The following is a 25,773-nucleotide window of genomic DNA, read 5'->3' as shown; positions in this document are numbered from 1 at the left end:
AGGCTCAGAGGCTGGCAAAGCAGGCAGGGAACGTTGGTTTCTTCCGTCACTGAAGTAAGCAAGCCACATGTTAGTTTCAAGCTGCCTGGCTGCTGACCGCCATCTTGGCTGGCAGATAATTTGCATATCTCGCCGATTAGCCAATGGGAAGGGTAGTGGTTGTACACCAATTACCATGTTTCTCTTTTATTAGATAGGACTAGGGGCCCGGTGCACGAAATTCGTGCACTGGGTGTGTGTGTGTGTGGGGAGTGTCCCTCAGCCCAGCCTGCCCCCTCTCACATACTGGGAGCCCTCAGGCGTTGACCCCCATCACCCTCCAATCGCAGGATCGGCCCCTTGCCCAGGCGTCAGGCCTGGGCAGGGGACCCTCATTTCCGCCTTTGCCCTGCCCCCCAGCTCTTAGCTCCCCCCTGGGTTTCCAATCACTGTCAGTGGCAGGGGCTTCTTCCTGCTTTCCCTTTCGCCTCCCTGAATTTTGCCTGCATATGCAAATTAGCCGCCATCTTGTTGGCAGTTAATTTGCATATAGCCCTGATTAGCCAATGAAAAGGGTAGCGTCGTACACCAATTACCATTTTTCTCTTTTATTAGTGTAGATAATATATTTGATCAATAACTAGTTAATGTTTAAGTAAATTTCCTTTGAAAGTAGTAATGATTGGCCCTGGCCACGTAGCTCAGTTGGTTAGAGCGTCCTCCCGGTATGCCAAGATTGCAGGTTTGATCCCCAGTCAGGGCCCATACAACCAATGAATGCATAAGTGGAACAACAAATTGATCTATCTATTTCTTGATCTTCCTCAACCCTCTCTCTCTAAAATCAATTAATAAATATAAATTTTTAAAAATTAGTAATAATTGAACAGTAGCTAAACCTATTTCTAGTTTATATTTTAATATAATTTTCCTGGGACACAAGCTAATTTTTATCTCTTGGCTGACCAAAAACAGCTTAATTCTATTTTTTTTCTTACCTAAGAGATTTGGCTACATTTCAATCTAATATTTATTGTTTTTCAATAATAATGACAGATGTTAAATAGTCTAATCACTTTATAATATACACAATTTTGTTTTAATATCTATTGTTTTCACTCTCCCTAAAAAAAAAAAAAAAAAAAAAAAAAACTAAAAAAAAAATCAATGGAAAGATATCCTTGGATGAGGATTAACCAAAAAAAAAAAAAAAAACAAAAGAGCTAGAGAGAGAGAAGCAGAATCATACTTTTAGATCTGATAATGGTAGTTAACACTTTGTTGCTTACTCCTGATCAGCACTTCACATACATCAACTAATTTAATCCTCACAGCAACCCTATGGGATAGGTAGTTTCATTACCCCTATCTTACAAGTAAAGAAACTGAATATTAGCATAGTTTAAGTGTCTCGCCCAATATAATAAAACTAGTAAGTGTAAATAAATGACAGATCAGGGATTGAAACTTAGCAGTCTAGTTTTAGTATCTGTTCTTAACTCATTATACTGATATTCAAAGAATTTACAGCTTTCTCAAGGTCACTAGGTAAAGCACTAGAATTATAAAACAAGTGTTAAAATATATAATACTATGAGGGTTTTTTAAAAAAATGTTAATGCACTAATAAGCAGGGTCTATAACTCTAATCAATATATTTTTTTTTAATTTTAAGAATGAGAGAAGAGTTTTTTCTAATTGGAGTTTCGTTTTTTTAAAATTTTGGGTTTTTTTTAATTTCAGAGAGAGGAAGGGAGAGCGGGATAGAAACATCAGTGATGAGAGAGAATCATTGATTGGCTGCCTCCTACATGCCCCACACTGGGGATCGAGCCTACAACCCGGGCATGTGCCCTCACCAGGAAGGGAATCGAACAGTGACCTCCTGGTTCAATGGGTTGACACTCAACCACTGAGCCACGCCAGCTGGGCTAATTAGAGTTTCTTAAGCATAAGAACTTTCCCTTTACATATACTTGAGTTTTAAACTCGAGTTGTTTTGTTTTTATATAATTCATATAAAAGCACTATTTGGAAGCAAAAAAGTTATTTTTTGTAATTAGGTAAACAATGTGAAATTAGATAAATCTAGACATAAGTAGGTGTTTTTTGTTTGTTTTTCAGAAGAAATTTAGAATAGTAAAGGACGTAAAACTCAGAATGTTTGATATGGTAAAGGCAAAAAAGGGATAAAGATAATAAAGAGGTTCCTGTGTTAAAATATATAGTAAAAGAATAAAGCATAAGAAAAAATCAGTCTGAGAAAAATCATTTAGTAAAAGTTATCCTTAATGTGTTTTAATGCAGCATTATAATTTTTTTCTGAATAACATTAGAAGACATCTTAAATAAGATGGGCTGATTATCTTTTGGTAGGAAATTTTTAATATATAAAATTACTTTACTATGGAAATGGTGATACTTTTAAAATAAAGATTATAATAGGCTTTGTTCTTTACACATATATAAAAACGATTGATTGTTTTTATAAAATCTATTTGGAAACTCTTTATTGCAAGTTTCTTTCAAATGTGGTAATGAGATACTACAATCTTTAGTTTGAAGATGACTGCCTGTACTTGTGTAATCTTGGGATTTAAAAATATTTTTTTCAATTATGGTTTATTTTTTAAGAGTTTAGCTATGTCTTGGATAAATGGTAATTTGTTAAGCAGGTGAGAGAAGGGAACAATCCAGGTAGAGGATAAAGCTTGTACAACAGCACACAAGCGTAATGCACCCAGGGACCCAGGAAGAGATCTAGATGGTTACAACACTATGTGATGATAGAAGAGAAAGACTAGAGACTAAGAAAGCATTGAGACCAGGCTATAAGAGGCTTTGTATGCTACAAAGAACTTTAGCTTTGTCTTATAGGAGGTGAGCAACTTATATAGAAAATGAGACAAAATAATTATATTTTGATACAGCAAAACTATTGTGACATTGGTGTGGGGAATGAATCGGGAGGGACTGAGGCTGAATGAGTTAAAAGCCAGTATTAGTAGTCAAAGTGTGAGACATAAGATATGAGCTAAGAATGGTGATAGGGGGCCATAAAAAAGGGATGGCATCTCAAAATCTGCTTATTAAAAGGATGGATTAAGGATGTCTTCCAAGTTGCTGGGCAGATATTGTTACCTAGCGTAGTAAATACAAGACAAACAGCAGGCCATGGCCGGTGTGACTCAGTGATTGAGCGTTGATCCATGAACCAAGAAGTCACTGGTTCGATTCCTAGTCATGCCCGGGTTGTGGGTTTGGATCCTCAATAGGGGGTATGCAAGAAGCAGCTGACAGATGTTTCTATCTCTAGCCCTCTCCCATCCTCTCTCTCTCCCAAATCAATAAAAGCATAGAGAAAGAGAGAGAGAGAGAGAGAGAGAGAGAGAGAGAGAAACAGCAAGAAGCTTGGCGTGGGGAAATTGAGTTAAGATTTTAGCATTGAGTTGAGGTACCCATGGCATATTATTTTATACTAGAGGCCCAGTGCATGAATTCGTGCACAGGTGGGGTCCGATTGGGGCTGGGCCTGTCAGGAGGAGGAGATGGTGGGAGGTTGGCCAGCCAGCCCACCCTGATCAGGGCCCGGTAAGGGCCAGGCTGGCTGGGAGGAGGGGCTTTGAGCAGTAGGCCGGCCATTCCCACCCCCAATTGGTGTGGGGGCCAGAGCTGGCTGGGAGGAGTGGCCGTGGGCCAATTGGGGTGGTGGGGGCTGATTGGGGGGTGGCTGTGGTTGAGAGGGGCAGTGGGCCAGCCAGCCCCACCCCCCAGTGGGGGGGCAATTAGCGGTCAGCAGCCTGGAGGAGGAGTCATGGGTGGTTGGCTGGCCTGATCGGAGTGGAGGGGGGTCGATTGAGCACAGAGCTGTCTGGGGGGAGGGTCCACAGGTCATTCTCCCACCGGCCCTGCCCCTGATCGGAGTGGTGGTGGCCCATCTGGGGTGGAGCCAGCCAGGGGGAGGGCTATAGGAGGTTGGCCAGCCAGCCCCGCCCCCTATTGGGGTGGGGGGTGGTCAGGGGTGGGGCAGGCCGGGGGGAGGGTTTGGGGACTGATCAGGGGTGGGGCTGGCTGGGGGAAAGGCCACGGGGTGGTGGCTGGCCACCCCGCCCTCAGTTAGGGTGGGAGAGGCCAATCAGGCAGGGCGGCTTGAGGGAGGGGCCCCAGGAGATTGGCCGGCCAGCCCCACCCTGATCTGGTCAGTTCATTGGCCTCAGTGGGTGTAATAGCAACTGGTCATTCTGGTCGTTACAGTGTTATGGTCGCTGGCGTTTTATATATATAGATTAAATCATTTGCCTCATCTTGACCTCTTTTCTGTTCTCCATACTCAGATATCCACCTGACTACTTGATATCTCCAATTAAATGTCTATTGGGACATCTCAAACTTTAAATTGTTCATATTAAAAACTTAGTTTTTCAAATTGCTCAGGCTAAAAACCTTTGCTTTATTCTCTTTTTCTCCTACATCCAAACTAACAACAAATTCTATCTGTTTTATTGAAGAACCCAAAATCTAACCTGTTTACTAACTTCACTGCTACCACCCTGGTTTTAGTAACTATAACCTTTTCCCTGGATTATTGCAGTAATTTTCTAATTAATACTTCATTTTGTACTCTTAACTTTCTAGTTTAAATGGTCCTCTTAAGTTATATTGTATCACCCTGCTCATTGTAGATACCCTGATTTTTCTAATCAAAAGATCATTCTTAGTAAGTTTCTGTCTAGAGCCTATTACTACTTCCCTCTGCTTGAAATGTTCTCCCATGTTGTAGTATAGCTGTCACTCCTTTTCTTGCTCCAAATACCACCTTATCAAAGAGACTGTTCTTTACCAACTCATATGAGGTAACACCTCTTTCTATTTATCCTCTGTCCTTCTATTCTGCTTTATTTTTCTTCACAGATGTATCATCTTCTGCCACATAAATTCACTTCTATACCCATAGGAACTTAAAAGTAGCCAACATATAGTAGACACTCAGTACGTATTGAATGGATGGATGGATGAAAAATCCTGAATAGATAGTTGGATACATATATGTTGATTTATAGGAGATATCTTAACTGAGGGGATGTATGTGTGTGTTGTGTGTGATTTTATACTTATTTATTTACTCTATTCATTTAGTAAACATTTACTTATTGATCCCTTTTACTTTGTATCAGGCACTCATCCACCTCATCCACACAGTGGGGATAAAGATAAAAAAGCACTTTCTTTAACTTTAATATTCTTCTCTAGTAAGATTGTTAATGTATTGTTAAATAGCCTGCAGATGAAGCTATAAGACATGAGCTCATTCATAAATTTCAGGATTATCTTTTCTATTTTACTTTCTTCCTCAGGATACTGATCTCTTTGAAGGTAAGAATGGAGTATCCTGTTCCTTTTGAGTTCTTCCCACTCTTACTATCTCAACCTAGCACAGTGCTTAGTAAATTATTTTATTTTTTTAGGTCAAAGACAACTTAATTAAATCTTTATTGTTCAGATTATTACATTTGTTCCTCTTTTTTTCCCCCATAACTCCCCTCCTCCCAGTTCCCGCCCCACCCTCCGCCCTCACTCCCCACCCACTGTCCTCATCCATAGGTGCACGATTTTTGTCCAGTCTCTTCCTGCATCTCCCACACCCCTTTCCCCCCAAAGAATAGTCAGTCCATTCCCTTTCTATGTCCCTGATTCTATTATGATCACCAGATTATTTATTCACTTGATTCTTAGATTTACTTGTTGATAGATGCATGTTTGTTGTTCATAATTTGTATCTTTACCTTTTTCTTCTTCTTCCTCTTCTTAAAGGATACCTTTCAGCATTTCATATAATACTGGTTTGGTAGTGATGAACTCCTTTAGCTTTTCCTTATCTGTGAAGCTCTTTATCTGACCTTCCGTTCTGAATGATAGCTTTGCTGGATAAAGTAATCTTGGTTGTAGGTTCTTGGCATTCATCACTTTGAATATTTCTTACCATTCCCTTCTGGCCTGCAAAGTTTCTGTTGAGAAATCAGCTGACAATCGTATGGGTATTCCCTTGTAGGTAACTGAGTTTCTTTCTCTTGCTGCTTTTAAGATTCTCTCTTTGTCTTTTGCTCTTGGCATTTTAATTATGATGTGTCTTGGTGTGGTCCTCTTTGGATTCCTTTTGTTTGGGGTTCTCTGCACTTCCTGGACCTGTAAGTCTATTTCTTTCACCAGGCAGGGGAAGTTTTCTGTCATTATTTCTTCAAATAGGTTTTCAATATCTTGCTCTCTCTCATCTTCTGGCACCCCTATAATTCTGATGTTGGTACGCTTGAAGCTGTCCCAGAGGCTCCTTACACTATCTTTGTATTTTCGGATTCTTTTTTCATTTTGCTTTTCTGGTTGGGTGTTTTTTGCTTCTTCGCATTTCAAATCTTTGCCTTGATTCTTGCGCTCCTCTGGTCTGCTGTTGGGAGTCTGTATAGTATTCGTTATTTCAGTCCGTGTATGCGTAATTTCTAGTTGGTTCTTTATCATAACATCGAGGGTCTCATTAGATTTCTTGAGGATCTCACTACATTTATCGGCGGCTTCTAGACAGTTCTTAAGAGACCTTAAAAGTGTGGTTCTGAACTCAGTATCCTCCAGTGACAGTTTTGTCCTGTTTCTTTGTCTCCGCATTTTTTATGCTTTCTTGGTGCACCCCCTAGTGGTCTTTGTGCGCAGTCTTGTTGTAGTTAAGCCTTGATTGTTGTCGGCAATAGTGGGGGTGATTTGACCTCCAGGCTAACTGGCTATAAGAGTCCGCTGTGTCTGCAGTGGGAGAGCTTCTGTGCTGGATCTCTAGGGCGGTGCTAATCTAGCCTTTGCCTGAGGCTATCCGGCAAATGGCTCTGCGCAGGGCTTGGGCGGGGCGGGTCCCCAGGGATCTACAGGGCAGGCGGAGCAAGCAGTTGTGGCTGCTCTCAGTTCCATCCCCAGGGGCTCTGCCTCACAGAGTCCCAGCAACCGCTGCAAACCTAGGAGAGAAAGCTGCCTTCGAGTTCCGACTGAAGCCAGACAGTCCTGCTTCTCCCATTTGAGTCTGGGTCCCTAGAGACTCACCCGGATCTGGAGCTCAGAGTCTGAAACTCCCTCCCGATTGAAAACAACAACCGGGCCCTCTGCCTCCAGCCCGCTCCACGTGCACTCCGCACCTTAGTATTTCACTTCAGCACTGCGCCTCCTCTGAGTCTGGGTATGATATTCTCTTTCCTCCTAGTTGTAGAATTTCCACTCAGCCAGCCTTCCTGTGGTTCTGGATGATGTCCGTTCCATCTTTTAGTTGTTTTTTGAAGTGGTTGTTCGAGGCAGCAATCTCCAGCGTTAACCTATGTTGCCATCTTGGTTTCCTCCTGGGTTCTCTCAGTAAATTCTTTTAAATTAATGAATATCTACATATTAAAATTATAAAACTAATACTAGTGGTATGGACAATGTAGGTATGTTGGAAAAGGAAAGGGTGTTTGTTAGATAATCTGTTTTAAGGTCTGGTAAATTTTAGATGAAGACAGCACCTCCAAGTTGAAGTGTTTAGTAAACTGGTTAAAGCAGTATATAGGAATATGAGGCTTAATTATGTATGATTGATTAAAAACAATTTTTTTATCAGGAGATGATATACCTACGTAAATATTCACATTTTAAAAACAAAAGGAAAAATCAGAAGAGTTAAAAAGAGAGCCAAAATAATATTGTGGGACAAAAACTAAGTAATCAGCAGAGAAGTCTAATAAAATATCCACAATATTCCCACATTTTTCATTTAACCAGTTTGTTATAAGCAGCCCATTTTTCAAAAATATAATTTCACTTCTAATTTTTATTTAAACTTAAAATGTTTTAGAAAATTTTATTTTCCAACATAGAAAAACATTTTATGTGAAGAAAAATAAAAATTTTAATTTTATCAGGTGTTGATATAGAAGCAGCTCGAAAGGAAGAAGAGCGGATAATGCTAAGAGATGCAAGACAATGGCTAAATAGTGGTCATATAAATGATGTCCGGCATGCAAAATCTGGAGGTACAGCACTTCATGTTGCAGCAGCTAAAGGCTATACAGAAGTTTTAAAGTAAGTATTACTTTTCACAGTTGTTTTCTTACTTTGATTTGTTTTCTTCTATTCGGTATTCCTTTTCTTAAGATACCTTGCAAACATTTCAAAACAGCTTATAAGAGTTATTTAACATTACTTTACAGAGGAAAAACTACCTTGAATATTATTGCTTTCTTTCTAAAGCTCGTTGTTTCACTCTCAAATTTTTATTATTTTACATTTGTTTCTTTAGTTGCAATTTTCCAGTAAGTAAATAAGTATCAGACAACCATTATCTGTTACCTTCTGGGCTAATAAATTATTACAGTCATTTTGGGGTTCCCAGATTTGCAAACTCTGGTTTCTGAGACTAAGAACAATGTCATATGTTAACATATTTCTGTTTATATATTCTGAGAGCTTAATTCTCAAAATTCTAAGAGTTTGGTTTCTATTGAATATTTATTAACATGTAATTTATCTAAAATAGTTTCTTTTTACTATGTGTACTCTGGGTCTCAAGTGCTATTAGCATAATATTAAATATCAAACTGTAAGCAACTTAGACTATATAGGGATATATTTTGATGAGCAAATTTTTTTTGGAGCAAAGTTTCTTTATATCACAAATTTTTGTGGGTTTTATTTGTTTTTTACTTATGCAATACAAAGGTGTTGGCAACTAAGTGAAAAAAATAATTTAATGCATAGCTTTTGTTATGTGTATGTGAAAGGAAATAAGACTGGCCCTAGCAAAATCTACTGTGTCCTTTATATTGCTTTTATTCCTCTTGTGTTTCTGATGTCATGTTCTTATTCCCTCTCCTCAGTAAAAAAAGTGAAGCAGTGTGTGTCAACTATTCCCAGATTTCCTCCTTTTTTCAATCCCTACACTTCAATAATTTAAGCCTTCTCCTAGAGTAGTACAGTTAACTTCTTATTAGTTTCCTTGTCCCCTATCTGGTTCTCTCTAATCCAAAATTTTTCAAACTTTCAAACTCTATTAGCAGGTCATGAAATGAACTTAGTGAGTCGCCAATAGCTTTTTTTTTTTTTTAAATATACTTTATTGATTTTTTACAGAGAGGAAGGGAGAGGGATAGAGAGTTAGAAACATCGATGATGAGAGAGAAACATCGATCAGCTGCCTCCTGCACACCTTCCACTGGGGATGTGCCTGCAACCAAGGTACAAGCCCTTGACCGGAATCGAACCCAAGACCTTTCAGTCTGCAGGCCGACGCTCTATCCACTGAGCCAAACTGGTTAGGGCGCCACTAGCTTTTTTTAAAGAAAGAATTGGAAATATCAAAGGGTATTGCATATGGTAAAGGTAAATATGATTTGTTAAAACTCTTTTTTCTGTAAACATGTAATAGTATATATATATACTGGATTACACTGTAAAATAGATTCTAGACTTCTCTCAAGTAGTCTTTGTAATTAGGTTATCCAGGCTCTTAAAATCCTTTAAGATTCTCAGTAGAGATTAGAATATATGTTATACTACTGAACTTAGCACATAAGACCATTTGTCATCTGGCCACTGGCTCCTTTTTTAAAGTTAGCTGCTATCATTGCTCTTTAAGTATGCATTATTCCATCTATGTACTTGAAATTCTGTCATAATGTCTTAATACCTACTCTTGTTTCTGTCTAGGTAACCTTTATTCACCATTACTTCAACTTGAAGGCACATTTCTTTCAATCTTTTAACTCAGTTCAAGCCTCTTAAGCCTATGAAAAATTAAATGTTCAACCTCATTCATAATAAGTGCAGATAAACTATAATGAATTACCATTTTTATCTATCATATAACAAAAATCAAAATATTTGGCAGTATAAATGACAATTGAGCAAATTCTGTTAAAGTAACAGTTATTCTTTAGCTTATCAGTTCTACCTCTGGGAATTTTTTTTAACAGATATTCTCACTCACATATGAAGTAAGGTATGTGCTAGCAGTGTTGTTTGTAATAGGTGTAGGAGAACGGTTGAATGAATATGATACATCCTTTCACTTGAATACTCTGTAGCAATTAAAACACTATATATAGCCCTGGTCCTGTGGCTCAGTGCTGTAGAGCATCAGCCTGCACACCGGAGGATCACGGGTTCAATTCCAGTCAGGGGCAGGTACCTGGGTTGCAGGTTTGAACCCCAACCCTAGTTGGGACTCATACAGGAGGCAACTAATCAATGTGTCTCTATCACATCCATGTTTTTCCCTCCCCACCCCCCTTTCCCCTTTCTCCCACTCTCTCTAAAAATCAATGTAAAAAATATCCCCACTCCTTGGGTGAAGATTAAAAAACAAAAAAAAACACTACATAAAAATATGGAAAGAGCACTAGGGCATATTTTTAAATGTCAAAACCAAGGAGAAAAGTGTGTATAATCTGTATTTAACATCTTTTAGTTGTACTTGCTTAATATGCATAAAATTTCCCTAAGCATTCAATCAAAATATATAGTAAGGTTATCTATAGGGAGGTGAAACTGGTTAAAGGTCAGCAGCAAGAGAATGACTTTGCTATATAGTCACTTATTCTTTTTCATTTTTGAAGCTTGTGAATATATTATTTATGAAAATAAATAAAAATACATGTGAAATAAATAATAGAGTATCTTTTTCAAATGTATCCTTTTTTTAAAAATTTATCTTTACTGTTGTAAGTATTAAAGATGTCCCCTTTTTTCCCCCATTGATCCCTTCTAGCCCACACCCGCCCCCTCCCTTCCAGGCTTTCACCACACTATTGTCTGTGTCCATGGGTTATGCACATCCTATATAATAATCCTATATAATAAAAGGCTAATATGCAAATTGTCCTCTTGACCAGGAGTTCGACCAGGGGAGGGGCAGGCGGCCAACAGCCCATGTCTCCACCCCCACAGCCAGCCCTGTCCCCAATCGCCCACCCCCACCCCATCAGGGACGGGGCTGGCCAGCCAACCGCCCCCAGCACCCACCCCCACCCCCGCCCCAGCTGGCCCGGCCTGATTGGCCCCAATTGGGGCAGGCCGACCAGACCCCACCTATGCACAAATTCGTGCACCGGACCCCTATTATGCATATAAGTTCTTTAGTTAATCTCTTCCCACCCACCCTGCCTTCCCTCTAAGGTTTGACAGTCTGTTTCATGCTTCTGTGTATCTGGATCTGTTTTGTTCATCAGTTAATTTTGTTCTTTAGATTCCACATATGAGTGAGATCATGTGATACATGGCTTCCTCTGACTGGCTTATTCTTCCCACGTACCCTTTCCCCAAAAAACACACAAAATTCCCTTTCAGTTGATTTTGATGTTTTTCAGTTCTGTATTTCCATTGCATCCCCATCACAGAACCTGTCTGTGGGGGTTGATTGTTGTTTCAAATTACTTACTAGATTTTTGTCCTTCATTAGAAGCTCTTTGAATGTAGTACTGTCTTATATTTTTTAGTATCCTTTTATGGCCTGGCATATACAGAAAACCATCTATTTGGGGATGGAAAGGGGAGGAATGTATTTACCTTCCTGACTCTTTTCTCTCCAAACAGGCTCCCAGATACTTAAAATTTTATATTGTTCAGGATATTTAATATTATAATTCATATTTTCTAATGGGGGATATATTTTATTATCTTATATCCCAGTATTATTTCTGTCTCTATTATATAAATTTTCTGATAATTCATATATTAATGGGCATATTTTTTATTTAAACCTCTGGATATATATGTGTTAGCCTGTTCTATAAAAGATTGGTGTCTCCTGCTAGTGGGGATGCAGACTGGTGCAGCCACTGTGGAGAACAGTATGACATTTCCTCAAAAAATTAAAAATTGGACTTCCATCTGATCCAGTAATCCCACTTCTAGGAATATATATCCCAAGAAAATAGAAACACGAATCAGAAAGGATATATGAACCCTGTGTTCATAGCAGCACAATTCACCATAGCTAAGATTTGGAAATAGCCGAAGTGCCCATCAGCAGATGAGTGGATTAGAAAACTGTGGTACATCTTCACAATGGAATACTACACTGCTATAAAAAAGAATTCTTTTTCTTTGCAACAGCATGGATGGGACTAGAGAGCATTATGCTAAGCAAAATAAGCCAGTCAGAGAAAGATAAACATCACAAGATCTCACTCATTTGTGGAATATAATGAACAACATAAACTGATGAACAACAATAGAACCAGAGCCATAGAAGCATTGAACAGACTGTCTAACCTATGAGGGAAGATGTGGGGTGAGGGGGTAAGAGATCCACCAAAGCATTTGTATGCATGCATATGAGCCTATCCAATGGACACAGATGTGGGGGAGAGATGAGGCATGTGCTGAGGGGTGGGGGTGGCCGGGTAGAGGTCAATGGGAGGAAAAGGAAACTTACGTAATACTAAAACAATAAAAATTTAAATAAAAAAGGATAACTAATAAAAAAAATAATAAAATAAAAGATTGGTGTCTCTTAAAAGTTGGTCTGCAGGTAGGTGACAAGCATGGTATGAGAATCATTTGGGGGACTTATTAAAAAAATAGATTTACAGGGACTTATCCTAATATGCTGCTTAATCCAAGAGGTCTGAGGTGGAGCTAGGGAATCTTTTTTGTTGTTCTTTAACAAACTCTTCAAATGATTCTGTTCTGGAGCCAGAATTTGATACCACTGCTTTAGATATTGTTAGGAAATAGGGAATTAGTACTTAAAACATAAATAAAGGAAGGGTTATCTATTAGCTATCACTACCACCTTCTGTAGGTAAAAAGAAGCCCTTCTCAAGTTCAACATCTTGGAAAGTAAGGTAAAGGTCACCAGATTTCATGAATTGTAAAGTATTCAGTGTTTTGCCTGTGTGTGTGGAGCTGTGCTATGTGCATTTTATGGGCCCATTCTTTGCTCTCTGTGAGCTTAATTTCTAAGTAAAATAAAGGTTGATGTCAGTGTACAGTTAGAAGGGCATACTAACATAATTTGTGCAACTCTTTGCATTGTATTAAAATGTATTCCTGTTTCTAGCTTTGTTGATGATTGGATATCTGCTTTCTACTGCTGCAGAAAAGTAGACTGGGCCCCTTGGAATTTTGCTTTGTTTTGTTTGTTCCTAATAGTCAGATTGTCATTTTCCTATGAAAATTTTCCACGGTAGATCATAAAGATTTGTGAAAACTTAAACTAATTCCTATACTGTAAGTCAACAAAAATACTACAAAGTAAGCTTGCTTGATCCAGGTATATTTTTTAGATTATATTTAGCCTGAGATGATTTTTCATATGGACACCTGAAGACTTCCCTGCAATGAATGATCTCACATTGAAAAATTACAGGCTTTCCTCTGAAAATTTTAATTACAGGTCATATTAACAAGAAGTAATCAGTGTCACACCATAAGACTTGTAGTCACTAGGAATTAATTAAAGCTGAATGCATTATTATGGCAGTAACTCAAGATGCTCTTTGCCAGTGTTTTCTGAGAATTTCTTTTGCCCTGTTTCATTGATGTAAGGGTTGAACTATGAAAAGAGAAGTATATTGCAAATTTTTGTTAACTCGCATGGTATAAAGCTGTTGGTTACATTTGTTCATTTCTAGATTTTAATGATTATCTAACTTACTATAATTTCTTTAGACTTTTAATACAGGCAGGCTATGATGTTAATATTAAAGATTTTGATGGCTGGACACCTCTCCATGCTGCAGCTCACTGGGGTAAAGAAGAAGCATGTCGAATATTAGTGGACAATCTGTGTGATATGGAGATGGTCAACAAAGTGGTAGGCCTTTTTACTGTATTTTAAACATTTTAACTTTTAGAAATATAATTTTAGTCTTAGAATATTAAAAGAATATTATTTATTAATTAAAGTCTTTTTCAGCTACCTATGGTGTGGTTTTGGCCTTATTCTGCAAAGAAAGAATTATTACTCTTTCAGTAATCATATTTTCATACATATAGCATAGATTTGGGTCCTTCAGTTGAAATTATATTCTTAAGAATTCATAACTTTAGAACATTTTGCATCTCTATATGTTTTCTTCCGTCATTATATTTATGAATTGGAACACATAAAGAAGTCAATTTCTAATTCTTTGTACCTGATAGTCCTGTTAGCTTGGCTTTTTAACTGACATGGATAGTAGGGTCTTATATCAGAAAAGAATGGTAAAAACCATAAAGTTTTATGCCAAATAAGATCGTTGAGATGCAACAGCTAGTCTCCTAGTTTTGCAGATGGGAAAAGTTTAGTGAGGTAAATAATTCACTTTAATATCACCCAATTAGGTAGAGTGAGCAAATGTCATGAACATATTCAAGTTATCAGATTCCTTATTAGATTAGATTTTTCCCCTCTGCTCCCTTTCAAGTGCCATCAGTGAGTTACCAGTGTCACCAATATTCTTACTAGTTCCCTCCCACTCCCTGTCAGTAGGTAATAAGTATCATTTACCAACAGTTGGTTTGGCAGAGCTCAAAACTTGATTCTTTTAGTGAGCTTAATTATCCTTAATTCCATTGAATATCCCTCATATATTGCATTTCATAGGCTAATTCAGTAATGTATACTAAATTACTTAGTATAGGTTCCTAAAGTGATCTCATTTTTTTTTGTCCAGATGGATACATCTAATTCTATTGTGTTCATTAAATATGGGTGCTTGTACTGGTTACTCTAGTAACTGCATGTTCTAACTGGGCATCTGCAAAGGGAAGAGATATACATATCCAAGATTTTCCCACGAGTAAGTGTTTGTAGGTTGAGGTAGTAGTGCAGATTCATGTCCTGGTTGCTGACATAAAAGGATAAAGAAGCCCTCTGAACTTCTTTGTTCTTTCTGGAGTATTTTATATATGTATTTATAAATTATTTTAAGTAAGAAATGTGCAGGCAAGAAAATCATAGGAAGTGGTGAAAATCTGCAGGAAAGTCAAGATAAAAAATGTTTGAGAATGATACATCTGTAAGTATAGGTTTGCCCTTATAAATAAGTGTCTTCAATCTAAATTTTTATCAAAACTTGATAACTTGCTTTGTCTATTTTTAAAATAACAGTTTTCTGTTTTGTAATCAGCATTAGAAGACAAACACATGTTGATACTATTTAATTTTAAGCTAAAGGCCAGCTAATTTTAGCTTGACAATTCATATTCCTCTCCTATGTAGAAATTCCCTCAGCAGTTGGGATTTTTCTGGAGAAATTAGCAAATGAATATCTGTTACCTTCTGATCTCTGTTCTGCATTCCTGTCTCCCAAATTGTGCCCCCCATAAGCCACTTGTCCATTGACAAGGCGAGTGCTGATACTGGTTTATTCAGTGATAATGGCCTCCAGATAAGGACCAGAAGAGAAAAGCTTATTACTTGAAATAGTTTTCAAAAAAGGTTATATCACTTCCTACTTTAAACATGTTATTTTGCTCTACAGCATGCATATTACATAGTATGTATGAGAAAAAGTCATTTTATCGTATATTCTATCATTGTTTAGTTCCTATTCCTTTTAATTTATAATTATGCTCTAGGAAAAAAAAACTACATATAAAATAATTTTGGCCCTGGCCAGTGTGGCTGCAGTTGGTTGAGCATCATCCTGTGCACTGAAGGGTAGCAAGTTGGATTCCGGTCAGGGCACATACCCAGGTTTCAGGTTTGATCCTTGATCAAGGTGTGTTTAGGAGACAACCGATCTGTTTCTCTTTTACATCAGTGTTTCTCTCTGTCCCTCTCATTCCTCTCTCTCAAATAATTTAAGCAATCATTTTGCTTTATCTTGTTTCTATATTACTATGCTAGCAGTTCCTTGGGTCACCGTTTTTAATGTACTAGGTGTACCAGTTAATAATGCAGATTTTGTAATCAAAGAAAACATGATAATTTCAAGAAAAACATCCAAAGTGCTTTATTCAAAGTAATGTCCATCGCTAGCTACACATTTCCCCCATCTTTCAGGTAATTTGTGGCTACTGTCCCAATAGAACTTCTCTTGTTTTGAGGCAAACCCTTCAGAGACCCAATTTTCCACTTCTTCGTATATTTTGAAGTGCTGATCATAAAGTGCATGTGCCATCTATCGGAACAAGTGGTAATCTGAAGGAGCAAAGTCTGGTGAATATAGCGGATGGGTTAATACTTCCCAGGCAAGATCTTTTAACGTGTCTTTAACTGGTTTTGAAGTGTGTGATGGTTCGTCATCATGAAGCAAAATTGCTTTGCCATGTCTTCTGGCCCATTCTGGTCATTTCACGATCAAAGCATGGTTCAAATTGATTATTCGTTGTCAGTAGCGATCAGTATTAATGGTTTCACCTGGTTTTAGAAGCTCATAATACAACCGTACCTTCCTGATCCCACCAAACGCAGAGCATTGTCTTCTTTCCGAAGTGATTTGGCCTTGCAGTCAATGTTGATGCTTGACCTGGATCAACCCATGATTGTGTGTGTTTGGGATTTTAAAAATAAATCAACTTTTCATCACCAGTCACAATTCGATGCAAAAAAGACTTTCTTTCATGCCATTGAAGCAACATTTTACTGATGACTTTTCGGTTTTCCATTTGTCTTTCGTTCAATTGATGTGGCACCCATTTTCCTTCCTTTAAGATCTTTTTCATTGCCCTAGTCCCGTGGTTGGCAAACCGTGGCTCACGATCCACATGCGGCTGGCTCTTTGGCCCCTTGAGTGTGGCTCTTCCACAAAACACGTGTGGGTACGCACGTACAGTGCGATTGAAACTTCGTGGCCCATGCACAGAAACAGTATTTTGTGGAAGAGCCACACACAACGGGCCAAAGAGCTGCATGTGGCTCGCGAGCCGCAGTTTGCCGACCACTGCCCTAGCTTGTTTGCCTCAGTGGATAGAGTGTCGACCTGCGGACTGGAGGGTCCCAAGTTCGATTCCAGCCAAGGGTACATGTCCAGGTTGTGGGCTCGATCCCCAGTGGGGGGCGTGCAAGAGGCAACGGATCATTGATGTTTCTATCTCTCTCTCCTTCTCCCTTCTCTGAAATCAGTAAAGAAATATATTTTTTTAAAAATCTTTCCCATTTCTTGTAAATGATCAGAAATTGTTTGCTGAGCAACATTTAATCTTTCTGCAAATTGTTTATGAGTTTGACACGCATTTTCATCCAATAATGCTTTTAATTGTTGGTCTTCAGACCTTTACGGTTGACCTGGACATTCTTTATCTTTCACATCAAAATCATTACTTTTAAAGCGTAAACCAGCGTTCACAAGTATCTTGAGATGGAGCATGTTCACCATAAGCTTCCTGAAGTATGCAATAACATTTTTTTCAAAATAAAGTAATGAATTAAAACTTCCTGCAAATGCTCATTTTTTGGCACGAAATTCGACATTTTTAAGCATAAAAATATCTATGTTGTTAACACCTTCAGCAAATTTGACATATGCAGTTTTGAAGCTTGTCAATACAACAAAATAGCATACATATCAGATCACATATATATCAACATACGTGTAACTCCATCTATTGAAAAAAATCTGCATTATTAAAATTGCTACACCTAGTATTAAGGTATAGTTTAATACCTTATCTCCTCATTTTATCACTTTAGTAGATCTTTATCTGTACTTAAGAGAATTGTGCCTCATAATTCCTTAGAATTTTTTGGTTTTCAGCTTATTTAAGACAATGCTAGCCTTTTAACAACTATATGAAGTTGTTATCTGAGTTTTGCAAATTCAAGAGAAACATAATCAGAGAAATTAATTTTCATAATGCCCTAATGTTTCCTTTTAGTCTGCTAAGTTTTTCTGCAACTTTTCTTAGTTTTTGAGTTCTTATATATTCTATGAGATACTGACTCATAAGTTGTAAAAATATGATTTTTAAATTTTTATTCAAATTTTTTTTCCTTAAAATATCAAGATTTAATAGGAAGGGGCTGCATAATATACATAGGATTTTGAAGGCTTTTGTGGCATAAATATAACCAGATACAAGCTTTTTATTTATTTATAATGTTGCCTTTGTGACTTAAGCTTTCTCTCTTTTCATTGGCTACATTTTAAAATAGCATGTCATACTTCATGTTCAATCAAAACAAATTAGTTTTAATTGTGTAAGCCTGCCTATATGAATTTGTCTTGTCATTTGATAGTTTCTTCAGTACTTGTAGATTGAATTTTTTTACTACATTTCTTTTTTAAATGATACCAAAAAATGTAAAGGTACTTTCAGAGAGTTTAGATAAATTCTTTACTAATAGAAAACATAATTTGGGGAAATGTGTAATATGGAAACTATAGAGAAAGCTTAAAAGTTTTTCTATGTGAAAATGGGGGAAATGTGCTCAAGTTATATTTATAAATTTAGTCTTGTTTCTTTCATTTATTTGCAAACTCTAAATACATTTGCTGTCATTTTAACTTACTACAAGTTCTGATACAGATTTTAAATAGAAAAGCTTTGGTTTTGCTTCCTTAACTAATTAAAAGAATTGTTTTTACTAAAATTTACCCAAATATTAACTATGGTGCCTTTATAGTTGGAATTTTCTCTAAATGCAGTATTACAATCATTACTAGACAACTCTTTAACTTTACATAGCTGTCATTATAAAGATTTAAGTGAATAACAAAACCTGCTGTTATTAATGGACACAAGGATTGTTTTTCCTGATTCTATTTGAGCTTATTCTTATTTTCTGTAAAGATAATATAGCAATAGAGACAGATGCTGTTCCCACTTTCTCTTCATTAACTGGATGACCTTGGGCAAGTACCATATCTCAGAGCCTGAGTTTCCTCATTTGTATAATGGGAATCATAATAATGCTTGTCCTGACTACTTCACTGTTGTAAAGATAAAGATCATACCTGCAAAGTCAATTTAGTTAGAGTAAATGAGGAAGGAAGAATGAAGAGACTGTACAAGTTAAACAGTGGCTCTAGTAATTTACAGATGTATTGAACTGATTTAAGCATTGTGCCCTCCTCAATAGTTTCCTGGTTGCTTTGAGTGACTGCTTATATGCCCTTCTTCGTTAGTACCCTATTAATGAACCATTGTAGCCTTATAGTAGTTACAGTTGGTTAGGCTTCAGAACTGTTTTATTGTTTAAAGATAATGGTTAAGTTATTGAGTTAAGTTAATGGGTGTGCTCTTTAAAATTAGAAACTTCTCAGTGTTTATGGCCTACATTTTACTCTAGTTTTTATTCTCTATCAGCTGCTGTTTGTGAAGTAGACTCGATTATTAAGGGAGAAAGTAAAAAGAAAGGTTAGTAAGGTGATCCTGTTTCTCTTATAAAAGAAAATTCCTTGGTTCTAAAATAACCGCATTGTACTTAATTACTGCTAAAATTTTATTACAATTTTTAAAAATGCTCAAGGTGCGGTATTTCTTTATGAGAAAGGTTGATAAATACTTAAAATAATACTTATAAAGAAGCCAGTTAGATATTTCACATAATAACATGATCTTGAACACAGTTTGCTTAGCAAGTACAGCATATGTAATATTATAGATCTGATCATACAGAGAGAGTATGGTATTGCAAAACAGGGATTAATATGTATGGCTACTCTAAAAGTCACTTTGTAATTTTGAGCTAGTTATTTTGTCTCAAAGCCCTTTATTCTTTATGAATTTAATTCTCAGCATTTAATACTCAAGGTGGAAATGAGGAAAAAAGATTTATTAAAGCTAAAACTTTTGAACTAGGTGGGAAACATAGATTGCCTCTTAATTTCCTACTGGAAAGACTTTCTAACAAAAAAAAAAAAAGGCAGATATATAAGTGTTCTTCAATCTTGTAAATTTTAAATGTCATACATTCCCCTATTGTGATTAAGAAACATTTTATGCATTTTTAAGATATATGTTTTAAACCATATCTTTTATTTTATAAACAGACAATGGAAAAACTACCTCAAATATTGAGTAGCTTATATTTCATTTCATAGTGTTGGGAAATGTAATTCCTATCTAAGTAGATGTCAGCACCCTGCTAATAGAGTAGACTTGAGGATTGTAATTTTGTTTGCTTTAAATGAAAGAATTTATTTGTGTTGTTATTATCTATCCATGTGGCTTTGGTGTGGCTATGAGGACATCTATTATATAAGAAATTTGAGTTTCCTTTCAGAGTGAATTCTAGTTGAAAAAAGTTCAATGTTTTCTGAGAAAGAATCATACACTGGCTAATGTATAGGGTAGAATGTATTATAAATAATGAACCTTTTGGCATGTTGGAAACTTGTACCAGTAGGATTATTATAAGGACTAATACAAGCAGCAGGAAAAATCCTATATTTGATCAGCAACTCTTTTAGATTTTCTTTTCTACACTGAATAAAAATATATTGACAGGTGTTCATTTGGATTGATTATTTTAAACTATGCCATACCTGTGGCAGGCTGAACTTTCAGCAGTTTTGAAATATATTTTTAAATTTTATTGCTCTAAGAAATGTGATAATTTTTGTAGAGGAATCAAAAAGTAGTAAGGCCTCCAAAGGTTAAACATGGAGTTACCACATGACCCAGTCATTCCACTCATAAACTAGACACCCAAGAAAATGAAAACAGATGTCCAAACAAAAACTTGTACACAAATATTCACAGCATTATTCATTAGATATAGCAAAAAGCAGAAAACAAAAGTAAATGTTTATCAGCTCATGAGTAGATTAGCAAATGTGGTGTGTCATACAATGGAATATTATTCAACGATAAAAAGAAATGTAGAAGTGAAGCATACAGAGTGGATGAACCTTGAAAACATCATTCAGAGTGAAAAAAGCCAGTCAAAGGATCACATATTGTGTGATTCCATTTATATGAAATGCCCAGAATAGGCAAATCCATAGTAACAGAAAGTAGATTAGTGGTTGCCTGAGGCTAGGAGTTGGAGATGGTTAAGTGGGGAGGTGACTGCTAATGGGTTTGTCTTTTCTTTTTGGGGTGATCAAAATGTTCTAAAGTTGATTGTGTTGTAAAACTGTGTGAATATACTAAAAAAAAACTAAAAAAAAAACAGATTGAATTGTATCCTTTAAATGGGTGATTTATATGGTATGTGAATATATAAAGTTGTTACAAAAAAGTAAGGAAAGGTGTATAGCTACTTCTATCTCACATGGATTTCTCATATATCTCCTTTGAGTTATGTATACTGTGTTTTATAACTACCATAAAATAGTTATCTAACTTTTTTCTATATAATCATACAGAATCACCAAATGCATTTTATAATTTATTGATTTTATACCATTACCACCCCCCTTGTTTTCTGCCTAGGGCCAGACAGCCTTTGATGTAGCAGATGAAGACATTTTAGGATATTTAGAAGAATTGCAAAAGAAACAAAATCTGGTATGTTTGATGACTGTCTAAAAATTGTCCACATTAGTGAATTCTCTTAATAGCTTTGAATTTCAGATAGGTAAAAAAAAATTATTGTGATGTTTTATGCTTTCTGGCCATTAAACTATAATGACAGTGAAAGAGAACAAAGTAGTGTGGTGTTTGCCTGTGTTGCTTATACCCATATTTCTAAATTCCCCTTCACAAAATGAATCCTTCTATAATGTATATGCCCTAAATAATATGTTCTAATTTAATTAGAAAGCAGAGGCTATAAAATCTCAGATTTCTCAAATAGCAGGCCCTGGATAAGCAAGGAATGATATTACTAGGAAACAGATTTTTAAGTAAAATATTATCAGACATCCTATGTGATGATTGGGCCCTGACTTTTTAGTGAAATAAAGTTGAGAGGGATCTAAAATAATCCAAATTCATGGAGTTTTTTTAATAATCTTGTCTTTTTTATTCTTTACCTAAGCCCTTTTTAGGTGCAACTTAAAAATTTTATTTGTTTTATTTTGATTGTCTTTAGTGTTTGGAAAACTATTTTGTTATAATTTTAAATTTTGTATATTACTAATTAATATTATTTTAATAATATTCTTCTTTTCCTTTGCATAACTTTCATAAAGCTCCATAGTGAAAAACGGGAGAAGAAATCTCCACTAATTGAATCAACAGCTAATATGGACAATAATCAGTCACAGAAGACCTTTAAAAAGTAAGTAAAATATTAAAAGTAGGTTTTGTTATTGTTATGAATGAGTTGGCATGCTGGCCACAGGAATGATTGTTAAATATTGTAAGTCTGGGGAAGAGTTATGTATTTTGACCTTTTGAGCTTATAATTATTTGAAAGCTGTTTTCCTTTCACAGCAAAGAGACATTGATTATTGAGCCAGAGAAAAATGCATCTCGTATTGAATCTCTGGAACAAGAAAAGGTTGATGATGAAGAAGAAGGAAAGAAAGATGAATCTAGCTGCTCGAGTGAAGAAGATGAGGAAGATGATTCAGAATCAGAAGCTGAAACAGGTAAAATTTGAAGGATAGAAGGAAGTGTTAAGTAATTTTGAAACATTTCAGACTTATTTGCTACTTGTTTGGATATCTACCAAACCAGTAAATTACCTTTCAGGGAGTATAGTTGTGATCTTTTTTTTTTTTTCTTTTCTTTTTTTCTAATTACCTGGAGGCTCCTGTCCACCTCTGTCTCTTTCTTACCTTTTTAGGTTTGACAGTAAAGAGACTTCTAATTCTCCCTTAGGATGTTGTAGATAAGGTCTAAATGGACTTACAGTAATTCAACTATATTCTTATTATTTTCTGAGGCCCTAAAGTCCAGAAGCAGGTCCCAGCAGTATCCCAAATATTACCCAAGATATAGTAAAATTTTAGAAAGTTGGAGATGAATCAAGATTTCCCTACACTCGGAGTGTAGGGAAATTTACTTTGAGAAATTTTAAAGACAGTAAAAGTATAATAAACATTCATATTTTAACTACCAAGACTTAATAACTATTGACATTTAGCTATATTTGCTTTAAAATTGTCTTTTAATAAAATTAAAACATTATAGTTGTCTTCTTTATATACCCTAGTCTACATCCCTTTGCTTTCTTTCCAAAGGCAGTTACTATCATGACTTTTTTCAGTAATCTTCTAGTCCATTTCTATACTCTTACCTTACAAGTACATTCAGAAATAATACAAAGTAATTATAACGTTGTTCTTTGTTTTTATTTTTACCCTCTAGGAATTGTTATGCAACTTGCTTTGTTTCACTCAAAACTTATATTTTTTAGATTTGTTCATATCTATATCAATTTACCCCTTATTTGCTAAATAATATTCATTAAATACATTCATTTTCCTTCTGATAAATACATACCTTATTCCCATTTTTTTGTTGTTGCAAATAATGCTGCAGTAATCATTTGTGTAATTGCCTCTTTGTGTATAAGTGCAAGAGATTTTCTAGTAGATATACTTTAAAATTGAAATATTAGTCACATTTGCTTTTTTAATTTTATTTTGTTACTTTATTTTTAATTTTTAAATTAAATGTATTGGGGTGACATGGTTAATAGGTTATATAGGTTTCAAATGTAAATTTCTAATATACAAGATCTATATATTGCATTTTGTGCCCACCACCCAAAGTCAAATCATCTGTCACCAGATATTAGTCATGTTTTCAATTTTCATAGATGCTACTAAATTGAATTACCAATGCTGCCATAACAATTTACATTCTTTTCCTTTATATAGTCAAGGAAATTGTTTCTGTGTTTTTTCTCTCACCCACATTTTTGTAGATTTTACCAAATTGCTTTTACTAATTAACATTTATTATCTTATTCTGTATCAGTTAATCAGTCAAAACTTCTGAACAGCATGAGATTCCATTTGACAGTCTTTGAATTATATAACCTGGTGTTTTAATACAGCTTTCTCAGAAAAAAATATACTATTTCCAGTAAGATTTTTTAGTTCACTGAAAAATCTGTCATCATTATCAAAACCAGTTTGGTCATTAGCCAACACAAAATGGAACCCTAGAATTTCTTGTACTACCTATATCTCCTCTAGAAACAATAACAGTTTTGAATCACTTTATCTTTACTCAACAAAATATTTTATATAAGAAAATGGGAGAAGACAAAGTTTATCATATAAACGCATGTTGAGGAACATAAGTTTCCCATTAAAAACGAGATATTGCTAAACGGATACAGACTAGCTTTGTTAACAGGTAATATGTTTTGGATTCCCCCCTCTTTTTTTTTTTTTTAGAAAGACGGCTAATCGTACAATTATTTTTCAGTAATACACAGAGTTCATATATGTATATGTGTGTATATATATGTAGTTACATTCTTGTCACTTAGGGCTTTAATTTTTTTTTATTTATTGCTGTCACATTGCTGTTTAGGTAAGTATACCTTTTGCCTTGGTGAGACAGTAATGTGGATAAAATTGGAAGCTAAAGCAATAGTTATTGAATACTATAATTTATTTCTATAACACACTAATTAAAATGTTTCTAATTATAAAAGCAAATTATATGAGAATCAGCATGCATAGTATTTAAGAACATGGACTGATTCATGGATGTAATTACAGGTGTGGTTGATTTATTTAATTTCAGATTTCTCTAAAATCATGGTTATAATACCTGCTTTAAATGGGAATTATATAACAGTCAATTGCTTTACTAGTACGTGTTGGTTTTCATATAATAATTGTATAAAATTCTACACTATTAACCTAATATCACTTCAGTTAAATTTGTGCTATTTCTCATGTTCAAGATGAAACGATATCATTTAAATTTAAATTGTCCCAGATACTTTTGTAAGTACTTAACATTATTTTTATATGGTTAATCTCCTTGTGCAACATGCCTTGGCCCCCAATCTATAGTAAAATACATAATTAGGAATTAGATTATATGCACATGTGAACAAAAAAGCCAGGACTAGCACCCAGATCTCCTAATTTTTCAAATCTTTTACTACTCACGGTAGAATTTAAGAACTGAAAATCCAGGCATCGCACAGAGATTTTTGATATATATATTTTTAAATTGGTCCCTTCTATATACTTCACTGTTCAATGGTAGGCACTGAGGAGCTATTCAAAACAAACAAAAGACAGATTTAGGCTGTCTTACCACTGAATAGCGATATTCCTGACCTCTTTTGGTTGAAATTTCCTTGCTTGTAAAATGAGAAGAATTTGACTTGATGATATGGATAGTTGTTTAAACGCTACTATTCTATAAATAGAACTAATTATCATCAAATTGTATTGTATCAGTTCCTTGTTTGGGGCTTAAGCATACCAATCACTCTCTGCTTAGTTTCTCATTGAGCTAAGTTTAAACGTTCCTCTGAAGCATTGTACTATGATAATTTTGTTCTTCCTGTTGCTAATAGTGAGTTGTGCCAGGAAAATTTGACTCTATCTCGAGAATTAATCCATGTAAATGCTGTGTGGCTCCTTCTCTCTTTTAATATCAACAAGACTTTATCATACTTTTATTTGGCGAGCTTAAGAAAGTAACCATTTCCCTGTAGAGCTACAGCTTGATTTGACAATTTCAAAACTGTTTCTTTTTTTCTACTTTTTGTATGGTTAGGTTCTTGGGAAACTCTTTGACATAAAATAACAGTTTCGCTGAATTTTCTTTCACCAATTATGTACTAAACCAGTTTTTAAATTGGTATTCTTTTCATAAATCATATGAAAATAGGAACTTAACCAAAAGTATAATTTCCTTTCAAATAATTTATAAATTTGAGAAGTAGTTGAGGGTACTGAGAAAAAGGAGTTATATTTTTGCTTTTAGGTTCTTTTGCCATTAGGACTTGGAAAATTTTCATTCTTCATTGAAATCAAATGGATAGAA

At 35.6% G+C, this 25,773-nt stretch overlaps 1 protein-coding gene across 1 annotated transcript in view; it reads left to right on the top strand.

Annotated features, from left to right (window-relative positions):
• Positions 1 to 25,773, top strand: part of PPP1R12A (protein phosphatase 1 regulatory subunit 12A) — a 150,147-nt gene that overhangs the window by 74,069 nt on the left and 50,305 nt on the right. Inside the window, exons 4-9 of the mRNA XM_059681167.1 lie at positions 5,334 to 5,352; positions 7,895 to 8,064; positions 13,654 to 13,798; positions 21,292 to 21,366; positions 21,993 to 22,081; positions 22,237 to 22,394. Coding sequence (XP_059537150.1) covers positions 5,334 to 5,352; positions 7,895 to 8,064; positions 13,654 to 13,798; positions 21,292 to 21,366; positions 21,993 to 22,081; positions 22,237 to 22,394 — 656 coding nt within the window. The remainder of the gene's footprint in view (positions 1 to 5,333; positions 5,353 to 7,894; positions 8,065 to 13,653; positions 13,799 to 21,291; positions 21,367 to 21,992; positions 22,082 to 22,236; positions 22,395 to 25,773) is intronic.

Source organism: Myotis daubentonii, chromosome 2, assembly GCF_963259705.1.
Source record: "Myotis daubentonii chromosome 2, mMyoDau2.1, whole genome shotgun sequence".
Lineage (NCBI taxonomy): Eukaryota > Metazoa > Chordata > Mammalia > Chiroptera > Vespertilionidae > Myotis > Myotis daubentonii.
This window is presented reverse-complemented; position numbering and strand designations above follow the sequence as displayed.